Raw genomic sequence first — 16,630 nt, forward strand, 5'->3', positions numbered from 1 at the left:
TCAAGATCAGATCAAATGAAAAGGGGTTCTTTACTTACAGTTGTTTGTGTACATGAAGCCGGGATAGGAGAAAGTGTTGTAACAGAAATTTCCAGTGTTTTTTTTTCTGAAACACAGTGGGAAGGTAAAGCGAGGAGGGAGGGTTTCCACATTCCAATCTCTCCAACTCAATCTCACATGCAGACTGGGAATTAAGAGGAAAGCCGGAACCAAATCAACATTCTACACTTTTTTTCCCCTCTGAACAGTAGCCTGACAAGCCAGACCCACATCAAGATTTTGGGTCTGGGAACACACCATTGGCAGGGCTCAATCCGAGGGGCGGGATAAACGGTTGTCTTTCAAATTCCCTCTGTACGCAGTAGGATAGCGCTACAACCAACCAAAAAGTTTTCCCACCAGCGGAGCTAGTTGATAGATTAAACTTTTGCCGTATCCGGTCGGCAAAACTCCGAACACATCTTCCTTTTTTAAGAATGACTTCAGTGCCGTTCTTTGTTCTTTTCTCAAAGAAAAGCTTAACCCCAAGTCTTCCAGAGTCGCGGCCAAAGCCAGTTCGAAAGACCGCTGTTCGCCAGCAGCAGCCGCCATCTTCTTTGTTTTCAAGTAGCAGGGAATTAACGCGGAACCATCACTACTCTGCCGTCATTATGTTAAGCCCGCCCACCGACTCTATACACGATGTGATTGGCCTGACTAGAGTTTGGTTCTTCCAGCTCGCAAGCCAACGGAGAGTTGCTGCCACTAGGGTGCGTCTAGATTTCTAGGCTATCTAAACAGGATTTACTCTGTACATTGTAATCCACAAGATGAGCTTCCGGCTTCCGCACAAAATTCGTTTTTTGGAGGGATTTTAATATTTTATATTTGCATGTCACACAAGTTTTTGATTCATGCTTAGTATTCGTCAAAGATATCACCAGTATTTAAAATTCAGAACCCATCACAAACCTTTCAAGACAATAAACAGCTCCACTCATATGTCATATGGCAATCAGTGAATGGCACCAACACAGCAAATTTGACCTCAGGTATCTGAGCCCCTCATCAGTCAAAACCATCTATAACAGCAGAGCATGTATACAGCCAAGGGCCGTCAGGGACCCGGAGCCAGCACACAGCCACACATACCTCATCTAAAGCTCTTTTGAACTTTCTAATTCTTGTATAATTATTCTACATGCAGTTTTTTTTCTCACATTAACCTAGAGATTACATGGAATATTTGTACTTATAAAATAATTTGTCACAGGACTTTTTCTGTGGGTTTCTCTCTGTGTTTCTCCTCCTCTGAGGCTGAACCTGCACTGGCCTGCAGCCAACTGGAGCCCGGCTGCTCTGTCAACATCTTCATCTCGGCCGTGAAGGTGTGGGAGAGAGCAGGAGAAGGGCAGAGAGAGAGAGAGAGAGTAATGACTCGAGCAGATCTGTGAACGTTGACCACATTTCCCAGCGGCCGCATCAGTCTGAAGGAAAAAGAAAAGTGTGGCAGCGAGCCAATGCAAAGCAGCTAGAGATGGAGAGAACGAAAGACAAAAAGACAGACAGGGGGAAAGATGGACAGGGCGGGGAACACGGCACCTCTTTCAGCTCCCGAGACCCCAGTGCGGTCGTGTGGCTTTCTGTACCTCAGCTTGAGCAGTCGGGCATTGTGGGAGAGCGTGTCCACTTTTATGCGACCATAAATTCTCTCTGTCGCTATTATATTAACAGTGACAACATCTCACAGGAGATGTGTGTGTGTGTGTGTGTCCTCAGACTCCAACCTCACAGAGGGTTCACTTTGGGAGGTTTTTATTATTTCAGTAGGCTGCCCTTGTGCCAGACATTTGAATAATTCAAACAAATTTTTGAGGAACTACTCACTATAGGAACCTGCCCTGTTGGCCCCCACTGAGGACCCCATTTCACCTCATGAATATTCCCGCACAATATACACGTTTTCCTGCGCTGATGAATTTCTAAGGAGTTCTTTCAATATAACTACTCCTGGACTGTCAGACGTAATTTTTCAATAATTCATATAAGAGTTAATCTACATCCGCCCTCATTGATCGGTCTGTGTGTGTGTGTGTGTGTGTGTGTGTGTCTAGACAGACCAGGAGTAAGCAACAGATTCCTGTTTTTCCACAGATATATGGCACAATCCTTTTGTGTAAACAAGAAAAACGCATATAAGATCATGTGTTTTTGCATGACTTGCATTTAAACATTTTTTAATGTCTTTATGACTTTATTGTCATTGTTTTGTGTCAGACTTGGTGTTCGTCAAGAACATTGAATCATGCCCGCCAGTCGCATGTGAGCTGTAAAAGTGTGAAATATTAGTATATTTATTTAGATGCTTATTTTAGAAGTGTTGTATAATCATATTAGAAGTCCCTTGCATCTTCATGACATACAGTATTACAATAACCATTCCTCATAGTCTCAGCCTGATTTATTTAGTTATAAGTTGTGCTCCTAAAGTTTGGCTAAATATCTGTGTAACTCAGAGGACTGTGCAAAATGAACAAGTTTAATTGCGTGATATACTAATAGAGCAGGGCAGACCAGTTTTTACTGTGAATGTTTGAATATAAACACAGCCGGTTATATCTTAAGTGAATATAATCAGACAGGGCAAAATAAGTAGATATGTGTGAAAATGTAGTAAAATAAGATAAAATGAAAATCTCTGAATTTGTATCAATAGTTCTTACATCAGAACAAAATCTGCCGTGTCCTGCTGACATCAGGTCAGTACTCAGGCATATAACATTCAGGAGGAAACACTTTACTCATGTCAGTCATTTCTCACATGTGGGCACAGAGTCAGAACATAAGAGAGACTGAGCGAGGGAGAGAACGAAATGAGTGCTCACTTTCACACAGAACGAAAACATGGTGGAATCACCCCAACCCTCAGATGTTAGAGCTCAATATGCTTTGCTGGTTGTTCTTCTGTGATCAGTTTCAGATCCATCTTTACGCTTCAAACCACAAGCGTAACACATTCCCTTTAGTTTATTCTTTACTAAAGCTGTGCTTGATCATACATGGGATATGGAGTTTTCCTCTTTTTAAAAAAGACTGGCTTTTCCAAAGGAACGATTTTCTGAAATAATCAGTAAAGTACCATTGCAAAGTAACTGTTGATTTTATATTTTATGTACTATATTGACTATATTTTTTAAGAAAAATGTCATGACCCCAGAATATTTTGTTGTAGGAATATCTGAACATGCAGTTTGTCAACAGAAAGGCAAGACCCTCTGCTTTTAAGCAAAGAAATCCTGTTTTATTATAGCTTAATGCATTCTCGTTTTGTAAAACAAAAAAGCAACATTTTGTGGTTTTGTCAAAGAGTTCATCTGGATGGGATTCAGAACGATGATCAAAACACAGATGGAGTAGATCGAGTGCATCAACACCCCCAAATATTCACAGTCCTATAGCTTGTCCTGGGTCGACATTTTATTCATTAACATTAGGCAGTTTTGATTTATATACTGTTTAATGTTGATGATCGCGTTATTTCAAAATATGCATATGTTTACTGTATATATGATATCACTTGTTTCTGCTTCTTTTTCACCTGTGTTTTGATCAGGAGATTCAGTACTCTTTCAGAAGATGTGTAATAGCGCCCCCTACCGTATAACGGTGAAAACGCGGAAAGCCAGAAAATTCTGTCAATGGTGGGGAAGCGTTGTCTCATATATTGACGGAAAATTCCGTCAATGGCGGGGAAAGAGTTCAATTTTAAAAGCGCATTCAGTAGTTGTTTAGCTAGCGTTTAAGTACTGATACCACAATGGTGTTAGATGCGGAAATTGTGATTTCACCAAGTGCAACATGTTCCTGTATCAACATCTTTGTTGATCCTGGAACAACATTAAAATCTAATAATCATATTTGAGGGACAAGTTTAGAGTTTAAGTCAAGTTTAGGCTTACAATCCAGGGTGAGGTGCTTCTACATCTGTGTTATTCACATATCATTTCCCTCTGATTTTAGGGATGAGTTAAAGGGTAAGGGATATCGGATTAGGGGAAGGGATACGGTTAGGTTTATATTTTCGGACAGGAATGCTTTTCCAGGATCAACAAAACATGTTGATCTAGGAACATGTCTTGTACTTGGTCATGAATCATGGTGACCTGTTAGATGCTAGGTCTATCGACATTGATCCGTTTGATTATCTCAGCTTGAGTTTTATATAAATAACACAGATACTAGTGAGTTTTAGAGAGCGTCTGCACAATAATTAATTCCCTTACCTGTCCAACAACAACAAAAATCTACTTGGCCATCAACTTGGCCAATTTGGATTTTCTCTGTCATCAAAACTACTCCAACTCGCTTATCAATAGAGGTGGCAGTCGATGAGAGTGAGGATTTTCTATGACGTTTAGTTCTACACTTCTCAGATCCTTATGGTCTATGTTTTTAATATTGTTTATATCAAAATTTGGCTAGTTTGATAATGCTTTCATCTGCCAATAAGAGTACTCTCAGCTTTGTTTAACACATTTTAATAAGTGTTAATACCCTCTGCATTGTATAGCAGAAAAATGTGGAAAAAAGTCTGCTTGTATCTAGCACCAAATATACCCAGAACCGCACTCACATTCAAAACATCATCACCTGAGACAGACAACACATGCCTGCTACTCCCCACAGACTGCATGCTGGGAAACACTAGCAGCCGTGCCGGAGGGAACGTGATATAAGTAACGTACGCAAATGCATGATTCATGAAAGTAATTTAGCATAAACCTTCCGATGACGGCAGTGTCCATTTGTTATGTCTCTGGCTACAGGCATGCCTGCACACACAGAGAGTGCATCAATCAAAGATTACGCTGCATAGTGAAAGAGAAACAACGGAAAAACGACATTGTGAGGGCAAAAAATAGAGGGAACGGGCGCGAGGGTGGGCTTGTATCAGTAGACGGCCCGTGACAGCAGGGTTGACAGCAGTTCTCCTGTTTCGGTGTGTGGGAGTCTGTCATTACCAGCACCTGTGTGTCTGTCAACACAACACCAGTCAGAGGACCTTGTAGCTCAGGGATGCAAAGAAAACATTAGCAGGTGAGCGCATGTGTGGGAAAAAGCGAAGGGAACAACAAACGTATAGTTTCGTATCGCTAATATATGTTTGGCTAGAAGCAGTATTGGACTCCACCTCCACTATAGATTGACTGCTGCTGTCAGAATCCGAGACTTTGTCATTTCTGTCATTCCTCTCGCTTCCCCTTTTCCTCTGTCTTAGAGGACCAGTGGGAAATCACCGTTCTTTAGCTTCATCTCAGCCTGCTCCCTAACGTCCTCGCAGTAATTGGACTGCTCAATCCTGTTATGCCTTTTAGTTTCTTCTGTGCTTTTTGATCATTTTGGCATCTTCATGGTTAATACTCTCTTCTTAGTGCTTGGAATTTTATCCATAATGGCCAGTGTTCCTTCTGTCCCAAATCCCATGTGATATACATCTGGTCATCTGTAGACTCACAGCTCTTAGTTTTTTGCTGATTTGGATTAAACGGGTTGGCTAATCAGAAGCCTGGAAAGGGAGCCGAGCCGTCCAGTCAAAGGACAGCAGTAAACTAACATTTTTAAACAAGACTATGTTTTTTTTTTTTTTTTTTTTTTTGCCTATCATAAGTCTGGTTAGAAAAGTAATCGAAAAACCACATGATGCTTGATGTAACTATAGTGTGGGGGGTATATATATATATATTAAAATATAAGTTTAATATATTACTAAATAATTTAATAGTATATAAATAATACTAAGAAAATACAACTGCAATGAGTACGGCTCCGGAATATGTAATATTTCACAGGCCTCTTGATCTTGCTGCGTTTGTTTTTATGTTTTTTTCAGAAGTGCTGGGTGTGTGTTAGGTTATGTCAGTGAATCGTGAGAAATAGGAGTCTCCCACACACTAAAGAGGTGATATATTACACACTGCTTGCCCCCAGTCGTCACACACACATACACACACACACCACTTGGCTCTCACATACTGTGCTGTGTTGAAAAACTTCAGAGGCAGTGAAGGGGAAAGGTCACACACTCCATCATGAGGTCATTAAACAAAAGCAGATTTCTGCGATGCATGTCTGCGTCTTCCTACTGACAACAGCTTTACACACTCACGTTTTTTTCTAAAGCATCTCTCTCTCCTCACACACACTTTTTCCCAAGGTTTCACTCGTCATCTATCTATCTATCTATCTATCTATCTATCTATCTATCTATCTATCTATCTATCTATCTATCTATCTATCTATCTACCTACAGTATCTATCTATCTATCTATCTATCTATCTATCTATCAATCTCCTGAGTTATTGTATTATATTTCAATATTATGATTGAATCTTTCGCATTGTTTATATTTTATTATTTCATTTACCAAAAGATGGCAGGTATATTTGTAGCAATCTGTGAGTTATGATGAAATATGTGAAAAATTGAACAATTGCCCCAGGTCTCCACTGCTTTTAACTAAACATATGCACAATGATTAATGACCACAGGTCCTCAGTTCATAGTTTCTTACTTTTATTTTATGATATATTGAGGCGATTTCCCAAAGGTCGGAAGGTTTTTTTCTTCTCATTTTTCTAACCCGCCTTTAATCTCCTCCTTCACTCTCAGCACAAGCCAGCCTAGGACGGACCTGACCCAGGCCAGCTGGCCCGGGTGTCATTGGATCCTGAGATGGGTCAGGTCCTTAGGGTCCAGGCTTTGTTTTTTGTGTGTGCAGTGGAGCAGGACTCGCCCTCTTCTGCTCCTTCTACTCTTTCCTACTTCCTCTCTCTGGAGACAAAGATCCTGACAGAGGCTCACGTCTCTGAGGAAGAAGGAGAGATGGAGATTTGCTTCCACACCATCCCAAGATGGAGTGACTGAAGCATATGGCATATTTCTATGATACCCTGTGAACTTCCTGCTGAAATACTAATCATCTGACATACTGATGTAAACAATGACAACGCCCAAAAACATGTGGTAGTGCCTGGTTTTATGTCTTTATGTGACAACATTCAAGCCCATAGATTGACAACTGATTTTTCAAACACCCTCCACACTTTCTCACCCATGTCTGTCGTCTTTAACTCATTCTGGAGGAAACAGCATTTCATGTTTGAATTTACGATGCTAACTTTGGCGTCTATGTGTGTAGTCATTGGTGTGTGTATTTTGACAGCGATTAAGGTCACAATCTCACTTGACCTCAGTAAAGATCTCTTACTGTGTGAGAGTTTGTGCTTGTTTGTTTGGTTAGTTTGTTTTGAATGAGTGGCCTCAGCCAAACCACCTCCTGAATAGCTGTAAATCTCTCTCTCTTTCTCTCTCTCTCTCTCTCTCTCTCTCTCTCTCTCTCTCTCCCTCTCCTTAGGTTTTCCATGCAAACGCAGACCCCTCAGAGGTGGTCCTGAACCGGATCCCTCAGCCAGTCTTAGCTCGGTTTGTCCGCATCCGACCTCAGGCATGGAAGAATGGAATCGCTTTACGCTTCGAACTTTACGGCTGTCAAATCACGGGTCAGTGAAACTCACACCACACAACTTTTTTCCAAGTCTATACACAATCTAAAATGTTTCACCAGCCCTTAAGGGAACTGATTTGTGGTTGTTAACTTTTAGAACTGACTAAACATTGTTCTTATATAGGCTGTATTAAAATACAGTATATGTTTTATATTTCTCCATTGTTTTTAATATGATTATGCTGTTCGCAATGCTTCATGAGATTGTTGTTCTTTCCCTCACTAAAGATAGATGGATAGATGGATAGATGGATGGATAGATGGATAGATGGATGGATGGATGAATAGATAGAGTGTCTCATGAACTTCCATACGCAGCAGGCCCACAGATACAGCACGTGACAAATATTGTTCCAGACGCCCACTGTGTCCCTGTCAAGTGAACTCAGATGTGTATTTATCAGAGCTCTTTAGGGTCCTGATTGAGTTTGGTTATTTATGGAGATGGGGAGATAGCAGTCACCTAATTCTGTTAGCATGTCCTGCAGCAGAAGAAGGAGGTGAGCTGTTTTTGCACTGATGTTATCAGAGACATCACACTCCATCATTACGCTATTAAACAGTGATTCGCTCCTTTTTTCCTCGACACTGAGCAGGACAAATGCGCTTTTAGAGACAGGGTCTTTTTCAACACTGACACAAACGACGTACGGACACGCCACTGGCCTCCATATTAGACCTGCTGCAGTCCCGAGGGGGCCGTTGTCCCTCGGGCATCCAGCCCAGAACAGGCTGCTCTCAGTGAGGCTTGTCGCTGCCCTTCCTGTCTTTCCCACAAAAGAGTGATGCTCGGCTCGCGGGATATCCGGCACTGCCAAGCCTATAAAGATGCCTGTGAAGCCATCGATCACATTCGTGCCGCTAGCCTCGATCTGTGTTTTACTGCTCTTTCTGTCAGGAGTGTGGGTGTACCTCTGGGTGTAATTCAACTGAGATTGTTAGGATGGGCTTGAACCAGATGCCCCAGCCTGTTTTCCTGTTCTTTTGTTCTGTGTTTAAGCCATAGGCCAAAATCAATCATTTATTTCTGGTAGCTTTTGTATTTGTGGCGGTTGAGCCAGAGAATGGCTGTTTTGGGCTGAGTGGGTTTTGCTTTTAACTCTGTAGAGGTGAACCTAACAAACCTGGAACACGAAATTCTTCCTGTAATAAATCCTACACACAAACACCCACTCCGCAGACCCAAAAAACACACCCGCACATGCTCTGTTTATTTATTATTTACTCCTAAGGCCTCTCTCATGACATAACGACATGAAACATTGATCTCTCCAGCCTTAAAATGTCAATTCCCCTTTGCTTCACCATTACTCATTTTCTTGTCTATCCTCCATTCAGACGCTCCATGCTCCGAGATGCAGGGAATGCTCTCCGGCCTCCTGCCTGACTCTCAAATCTCAGCCTCCTCCATGAGGGACATCCACGGGGCCACAGGTGCCGCCCGGCTGGTGGCCAGCCGCTCAGGATGGTTCCCCAGTCCCGCACAGCCCGTGGCCGGAGAAGAATGGCTGCAGGTGGACCTGGGAGTCCCCAAAACCGTACGGGGTATCATCACGCAAGGGGCCCGCGGGGTGGACGGCAGTACCAGCGCCGAGAACCGGGCCTTTGTACGGAAGTATAAACTGTCCCACAGCTTGAATGGAAAAGACTGGAGCTACATCATCGACTCCAAGACCAATTTCCCAAAGGTGAGAACTAAACTGGATTTTAATGCTATCACAACAATCAAGTTTTTCTGGTTAATGAAACTAAGGATGGGAATGTCGTTATCATGGGTGAGAAAATGAGCAAATGAGAGCTGGGTCTGATTTACAGTGTTATTTATTTAATTATTTTTAATTATTTTATTTTTAATCTGCTTCAAAACTATGGTCTATTAATCAGTTGAGAAAACAGGTTAAAGCAGGGTTCCTCAGGGTTCCTGCCCTGCAGAGTTTACTTCCAACCCTAATCAAACACACCTGAACAAGCTAATCAAAGTCTTCAGGGTTAATAGAAAATTGCAGATGGGTGAGTTTGATCAGGGTCTGAACTAAACTGCAGGACAGTGGCCCTCCAGGGCTGGATTTGAGGAACCCTGAGTTAAAGAGTTAAAGTGATAATAAGTTCAAGTGAAACATCGTTTTTAACTGGTCCAGTCTGGTTCAGGTTGGTCTAGATCAGGATTGCTGAGTTTAGCTCAAACTCAACCATTTGAGGAACACTGGTCTAGATGGTTGATCAGCTGGGTGAACCTGGGTTTGACCTGGTAGTCCATTTCAGTCAAGAACTGGTTAAGTCAGTTAGGCTTTATTGGACCCTGCTTTCCCATCTTAAGCATTGTATATTCTGCTTTTTCCAGCAGAGGACTGAAGTGAAGAATTTAACTGGAGTTGAATTAGGTTAATTAGTTAATCGTGCTAATTTAAATATTGTGGGTCGTTGAAAAGGCTACAGTAATGAACAGTTCACCAGAATCAGATTATTAAAAGACTTACTTCATTCTTTCCTGCTCATCTCAGCGACTCAGCATTTCACTTCTAGATTCCCAATCTCCCACTCTGAGAGCAGAATTCAATTATGCTGCAAGCTTTGATAACATTCCAGTGAAATCATCCACGGTTGTGTTAATTAAAACCTGAGCTGCGTCAGAGACTTTCTCAAAAAGAGAGAATATCCACTAGCTTTCCTCTCAGTCACACAGCTGTGCTAAAGTCCCTTTGTGATTCTGCTCCACCAGATTTTTGAGGGCAACACACACTACGACACCCCAGAGATCCGTCGCTTCGAGGAGATTGTGGCCCAGTTTATCCGAGTGTATCCAGAGAGGTGGTCGCCCGCCGGCATCGGAATGAGACTGGAGATACTGGGTTGTGACTTGCCAGGTAAGACCTGTGTTTTTATTTTATTGTATTTATTTTTTGTTTTGTTTTGTTTTGTTTTGTTTTGTTTTGTTTTGTTTTGTTTTGTTTTGTTTTGTTTTGTTTCACTTCATTTTGTTTCGCTTTATTTCGTTTTGGTTTTCATTCTTTATTCTATGACTTTAGACAACACAAAACAGATTAATAGTAATCACGATAAACTCTTCATCCGGTGAGTAATAAAGTTCATTAGCCTAGCTGCAGGCTGTTTACATTACCTGTAGCAACTTCACATTAATGAATAATAAAAAAAATATGTGCGGTCACAGGTGTGTGCATTTATTGGCTATTGGCACCAACTTCAACGTGGCTTATCCATCCAGATTTTTTAAGTCAGAATTATCAGTTTTAATTTAAAATAAACACACCGCCTCCAGCTACAGCAGTAGAAAGAAAACCACTCTGTCACTTCCATCTTTGCTCTCTGTCCCCGATGTCCTTCATATATCCTCCTCCTGAATCTTTTACCTGTCACATCGTGACGATCAGCCAAAAGGACACTCGACTGCTCCCTCTGGACCTGGCCTGGGCTTTATAAAGCGGCAGGCCGAGGGGCAGTAATCGACGGGCTGTCTTCATGGCTCTGTGTCTCCAGGAATGCCGGGGGCGAAGGAGCATTAGAGGAGTTGCTAGAAAGGACGATGTGGGTGGAGGCCAGGGGAAGCCTCAGGGCTGAGTGCCCAGGTTTATTAGCATAGCAAGACTTAAAGAAGAAGAAGGCATGATGAAAAGTCAGACAGAGAGCCGGTGCTGGCTCAGGGTTAGTTGGTGGCACTTTGCAGGCAGAAGATGAGATCCGGGCTGAAAGCTTCATGTGTCATCGGCGGCGCTTGGTGCGATACTGGCACAGGTTTACAGAGCCTATGGGCCATAAATGAATGAGAGCGAAAGATCAAGAGAGAGAGAAAGAGACGATAATCAAAGCGGAAGAAAGAAATGAGGGATGGATCAAAGCCAGTGAGTTAATGAGTAACGAAAAATGGACTGACGGCCGATTGTGTTTGTGTACACACGGTTATGTTTGCGTGAGGGAATGCGATGACAGTGCGGCGAGGCTCCGCAGTGCACAACTGCGCACCAGATGTTCGAGACACAGGGGGCTCAATCTACCCCACTCAATGTTGAAACTACAGCCCCAGTTCCTAATCTCTGCAGTAAATCTAATCACATACAGATCCCGAGACACACAAACACACTTGAGTTATATACACTTGCATGTGACTTTGAATTTTGTGTATTTTCCTTTAGTATTATCTTTGTTTCCACCCGTACGCACAACATTATGGCTGTTTCGTTTCCTACCATATGTAAAGCACATCCACAGTCATCCATACCAGTACCGGTCCTCAAATGAACTGTTTGACAAAAAAACAAAAAACATATAGACCTGCGTTTTTTGTTTTGACACTTTTTACACTATGACTTTGGACATGTCACAAAGCAGATTCGTTATAATCATGATAATCAATTCATCCGGTGAGTAATAAAGTTCATTAGCCTAGCTGTAGGCTGTTTACATTGCCTGTAGCAACTTTATATGCAAATGATGTGTGGTCACAGGTGTGTGTATTCATTGGATATTGGCAGCAACTTCAATGTGGCTCATCCTGTTTGATTTTACAGTCAGAATTTAATTGAAAATAATAAACACACCGCCCCCAGCTACAGCAGTGTTATATATACTTACATGTGACTTTGATTTGTGTGTATTTTCCTTTTGTACTTTCTTCGTTTCCGTCCATAAGCCCCAACATTATGGCTGTTTCGTTTCCTACCATCTGTTAAGCACCTCCACGGTGATCACCAGTACCGGTCCTCAAAGGAGCCGTTTGACAACAAAAAACATACAGACCTACGGTTTGAGTGAGATTGTCCTAATTCGGTCCTCCAAAGCAAACTGTACTTTTGTAAATGATGGTTGTTTGCAGCTGTGGAGCGAGGGTGAGTGACTCAGGGGCCGGGGCTGCTGTTGTTCTGATTTTGAGCGGCCGTGGGGATTCGCGGAAAGAGAGAGATGTTAAATATTCACAGGGCTACATCAGTCTCACTTCACTGCACAGAGATGTTTACGCCAATCACACACATCTGCCACCGCGTTCATCGTCGTCTACTGACTGAACACACACATGCACACATTTAATTTCATATGAAGAGAGATTATTAGAAGTTATTATTACATGGCGCTCTGGAATACTTGATTCTGATTGGTCGGTTGTGACATTCTGCGGTCAAGTATTTTTATATAATGACTGCATAGCTGTATAATTGACTATTGTCCCCAGCAACCAGTTTCTCTCATATCACTCCACAGTCTCTTTCTTCTCACATGCTAAAGTAATTTAGACTCAAATTAATATTACTGTCCATTTATTTGGTAAGGAGCCTTTTCATAAGCAGGATAATGTAAAGTCATATCCTCTGTGTCGCAGTTCTGATCACCCGGACAGATTATAATGACAATCTGACTATAAATATATATTACATACATATATCATACTACTTCCGTATACTGTACAAACTCACACAAACCAAGGTCATACATTCCTGGAGTTATTCTGAGCTGCTGCTAAGCTACGATTTTGTCCCCAAATCCCATCACTCTCCCAGAGGAAGGAAATTTGGAGTGAGGGACACAAGGAGAGAAATAATGAATTGATGAATAAATAAACAGAGGCGTGGCAGGCAGACCTTGTGTGAGCAAGACCGTGAAAGACACACAGAGGGACTTTAGATATTTCAATCAGGCACCCTTGTCTATTATTCATTACTGGACTCAACGTCAAGCCAAAGGTTCCTTCTCTGAGAGAGAGAGAGAGAGAGAGAGAGAGAGAGAGAGAGAGAGAGAGGTAGAAAGAGTGAGGACAGTGACCTCTGCTGGGTGCAGTGCATCTCAAAATTGAAGAAGCTGGAGGGAGACATCTTCAACTCAGCATGCAACCCTTTGAGACTAGGCTCGGCTAAACTTCTCTCCCGCTCAGGCTGAGTGAAGGTGCTGAGATTCAGGAGCACAGGGTTACTGCAGTTCACAGCAGACAGTAAGGCCTTCAAACAACAGCTGTGAATGGAATGGCTAACTACCTTAACCAAGAAGTACAAAAATCAGCAATTATGTATGAAAATTATCAATATATATCAGTACAAATATATCCAAAAATGTGTTTTAAAATCGCAAGTGAAGGGTTGGTGGTAGGGGGGAATTATATATTCATTACCGTTCAAAAGTTTTGGGTCTGTATTTTTTCATGTTTTTTTTTTTTGAAAAAAGTCTCTTATGTTCACTACGTTCATTTAATCAAAAACCGTAATAGGTTACACTTTATTTGAAGGTGTCATTGTTACAGTGTGATTACATATTTAAGTACTGAGTAATATGGGTTAGGGTAGGATTCAGGTTTGGTTGAGGGTTAATTGCATGTAATTATGCAAAATGTACTGTTATTACTATAGTAACTACATGTAACATATGTAACAAGGACACTGTAAAATAAAGTGTTACCTAAATTGTAAAATATAATTAATCCTGTGATGCAAAGCTGAATTTTCAGCATCATTACTCCAGTCTTCAGTGTCACATGATCCTTCAGAAATCATTCTAATATGATGATTTGCTGCTCTAGAAACATTTCATACAGTTGGTTAAAACTTTTTTTCAGGATTCTTTAATGAATAGAACGTTTAAAAGAACAGGTTTTATTTGATATAGAATCTTTTGTAACATTATGTTGTTACTGTCAGGATGTGCAGTACTCACTGATCACTCTCAGATGTGCGGGCAGGGCCTGTGGCTGTCCGTCAAGGGAACAGTGGGTGTGGTTTAGGACAGCGGGTGGTTTAGAGCGTTCCACTCTTCGTTCCTTGCCGGGGCAGCTGGGGATGTGATGAAAAATTGTTTCCTGTTCTTATCATCTTTGACAAGGAGGGTGTAATCATTTCTCTCTGGCTCGACCTCATTCTCTCGCCAAAACCGAGGGTCTCTCTCACCATCTTTCCCTGCTATTTCTCTATCAGAATGGATGCATGTGAGCTGAAGGACAACCGCTCCCCTGATCTAGTTAAATTGGCGCTTTGAAGTTCTCATCCACATGTTTCTGTTTAGTGTAGTCCCCCTACACAACCCGTGTTTGCACACAGGCATTTACCCACAAAGCCCACATGTCATTGTTCATATCCTCCCAGTGTAAATATTTAGGTTGATCTCCACTCCTCCCCTCCTCTTTTTCCATACTGCACATCTTCCCTGCTCTTTATTATAAAATAATGCCTACTTCAGTCTTTATACAGTACAGCTCTCCTACTGGAAACTGAATGAAAATTATGTCAAAGCCTATATGACCTTCTTTCTTCTGCAGAACACAAATGAAGATATTTTGAATAATATTTCAGCTATTCTTGTCCAAGCAATGAAAGTCAATGGGGTCCAAAACAATACTGGACCCCTTTGCCTTTCATTGCATAAGAAATAAAGAAATGCATGTTTGGAACGACATGACTGTGAGCAAATAATGACAGAGTTTTCCCGACACACTCTCATGGCAATTCATTTTTCAACTATTTTTGGTGAATTAGTGGCAAATTCATATGAAGCTGTACGTTTTTGTATGATCTCTTCATGCTTAGTTTTTTTCCAATCCAATCCAATCCGCTTTATTTATATAGCACAATTTAAACAAACACAAGGTTTCCAAAGTGCTGTACACCACAACAATAAAATACACAATATAAAAAGATAAACACAATAAGATAAAAGTAATAGAATAAGATAAAACAACATAAAATGATATAAGTAAAGTCAAATCAGATCAAATAATTAAATAAAATGCACTGCCCACACAACACATTTAAATCACATCAATCACGATTACCTGGTGTTAAAAGCCAGAGTAAAAAGATGGGTTTTAAGCAGAGATTTAAAAGATTTTCTTCTTTTTCCTTTTTTCAAAAAACCATACGGTTTCATACGAATCAAATGAATTCATTTGGAATCGCCAACTTGTGGAATAGCTACTTTTTCTCATGAGATTGGGTTGGAATTTTCATCTCTTGAGATTTTCTGAAACATAATACTAAATGACACCGTGACTTCCAATTATTGGTTTGTTTAACATGATTAATAACACAACTGCTAAATGGATATTTAATGAGCCAAGCAATATGAAGGTTTGTGATTGGTTATATGGTGTTAAACAACCCGCCGTAGCATTCTAGCCATGGTTAAGTGCAGTGTATAAACTTAAAAACTGTTTTGAAGAGACTTGAAATGTTTGTGATAAGCATTCGCTCTCTATCAAGCCGGTTGAAGATTGTTTTTTGAAATCGCCGTTGTTGTTTCTGAAGCAGGGTTCTCTGAGGACATCAGATGTGAATATGAACACTTTCGCCCTGAACATTTCTAGGCATGTGAAGCATATTAGATATCTATCTCCTGGAGATGATTTGTTGGTTTAACTGAGCTCGTGATGAAAGTCCTTATCAGAGGCCAAGCACAGGCCTGTCTGAACTCAGTATGTATCTGTGCGTTTGTATTTGGGGAATTTACTAGCTGAGATATAACACGATAAACCGTCTGTTACTTTCTGTGTTCAAAAGACACAGAGACAAAAGCTTTAATTAGTTCAGTGCCGCTGGAAAATGGCTTTGTTTTTTAATTCTGGAGGCCAAAAGCCTCGTCTTTCAAGTTGGAAATGTTTAATTAGGTTGCCTATGAATAAGCATCAGTGATTAAGTATGCGTTTTTGTGTGTTTGTGCATGTTTGGAGCATGCTTACTATTTCGTTTAATGTGGTTGTGTACAAGAACACATTGTTATAATTCGCCACATCAGCTTTGATGATCACTTTCACAGTTGCTGATCCGGTCTGACTCCTGTTCTTTGTTTGTTACTCCACATAATCTCCCAAACACACATCAGTCTTTGTTTTTCCTTGCTACGCAGTCTCTGCTCAAGATCTCAGTCAGGCGCTGAAGTACAGCCTGTCTGCCTGCCAGGGGCACATTTACTCCAAGGCTTTCTATGTAATTGAACATTTTTTCCATCTTGCTATGAAAACGCTGAGTCAGAGATTGCCAAGGCTCAGCGGGACCCATGAGGCTGGAAACAGGGCTAACTCCGCTCTGTGCCCTGAATGCAGAGGTTAAAAACAAGGTAATCCTTCAGGGTGATGAGGAGTGACCCCAAAACTAGCCCTT

General features: G+C 41.3%; 1 protein-coding gene across 2 annotated transcripts in view; it reads left to right on the top strand.

Moving 5' to 3' along the window:
* Nucleotides 1-16,630, top strand: part of nrp2b (neuropilin 2b) — a 73,455-nt gene that overhangs the window by 40,471 nt on the left and 16,354 nt on the right. For both annotated transcript variants that reach the window (XM_082176480.1, XM_082176479.1), the window contains exons 8-10: nt 7,395-7,539; nt 8,883-9,232; nt 10,264-10,408. In XM_082176480.1, coding sequence (XP_082032606.1) covers nt 7,395-7,539; nt 8,883-9,232; nt 10,264-10,408 — 640 coding nt within the window. The remainder of the gene's footprint in view (nt 1-7,394; nt 7,540-8,882; nt 9,233-10,263; nt 10,409-16,630) is intronic.

Source organism: Leuciscus leuciscus (genome assembly GCF_965113295.1).
Source record: "Leuciscus leuciscus genome assembly, chromosome: 7".
In the NCBI taxonomy this organism is placed as follows: Eukaryota; Metazoa; Chordata; class Actinopteri; order Cypriniformes; family Leuciscidae; genus Leuciscus; species Leuciscus leuciscus.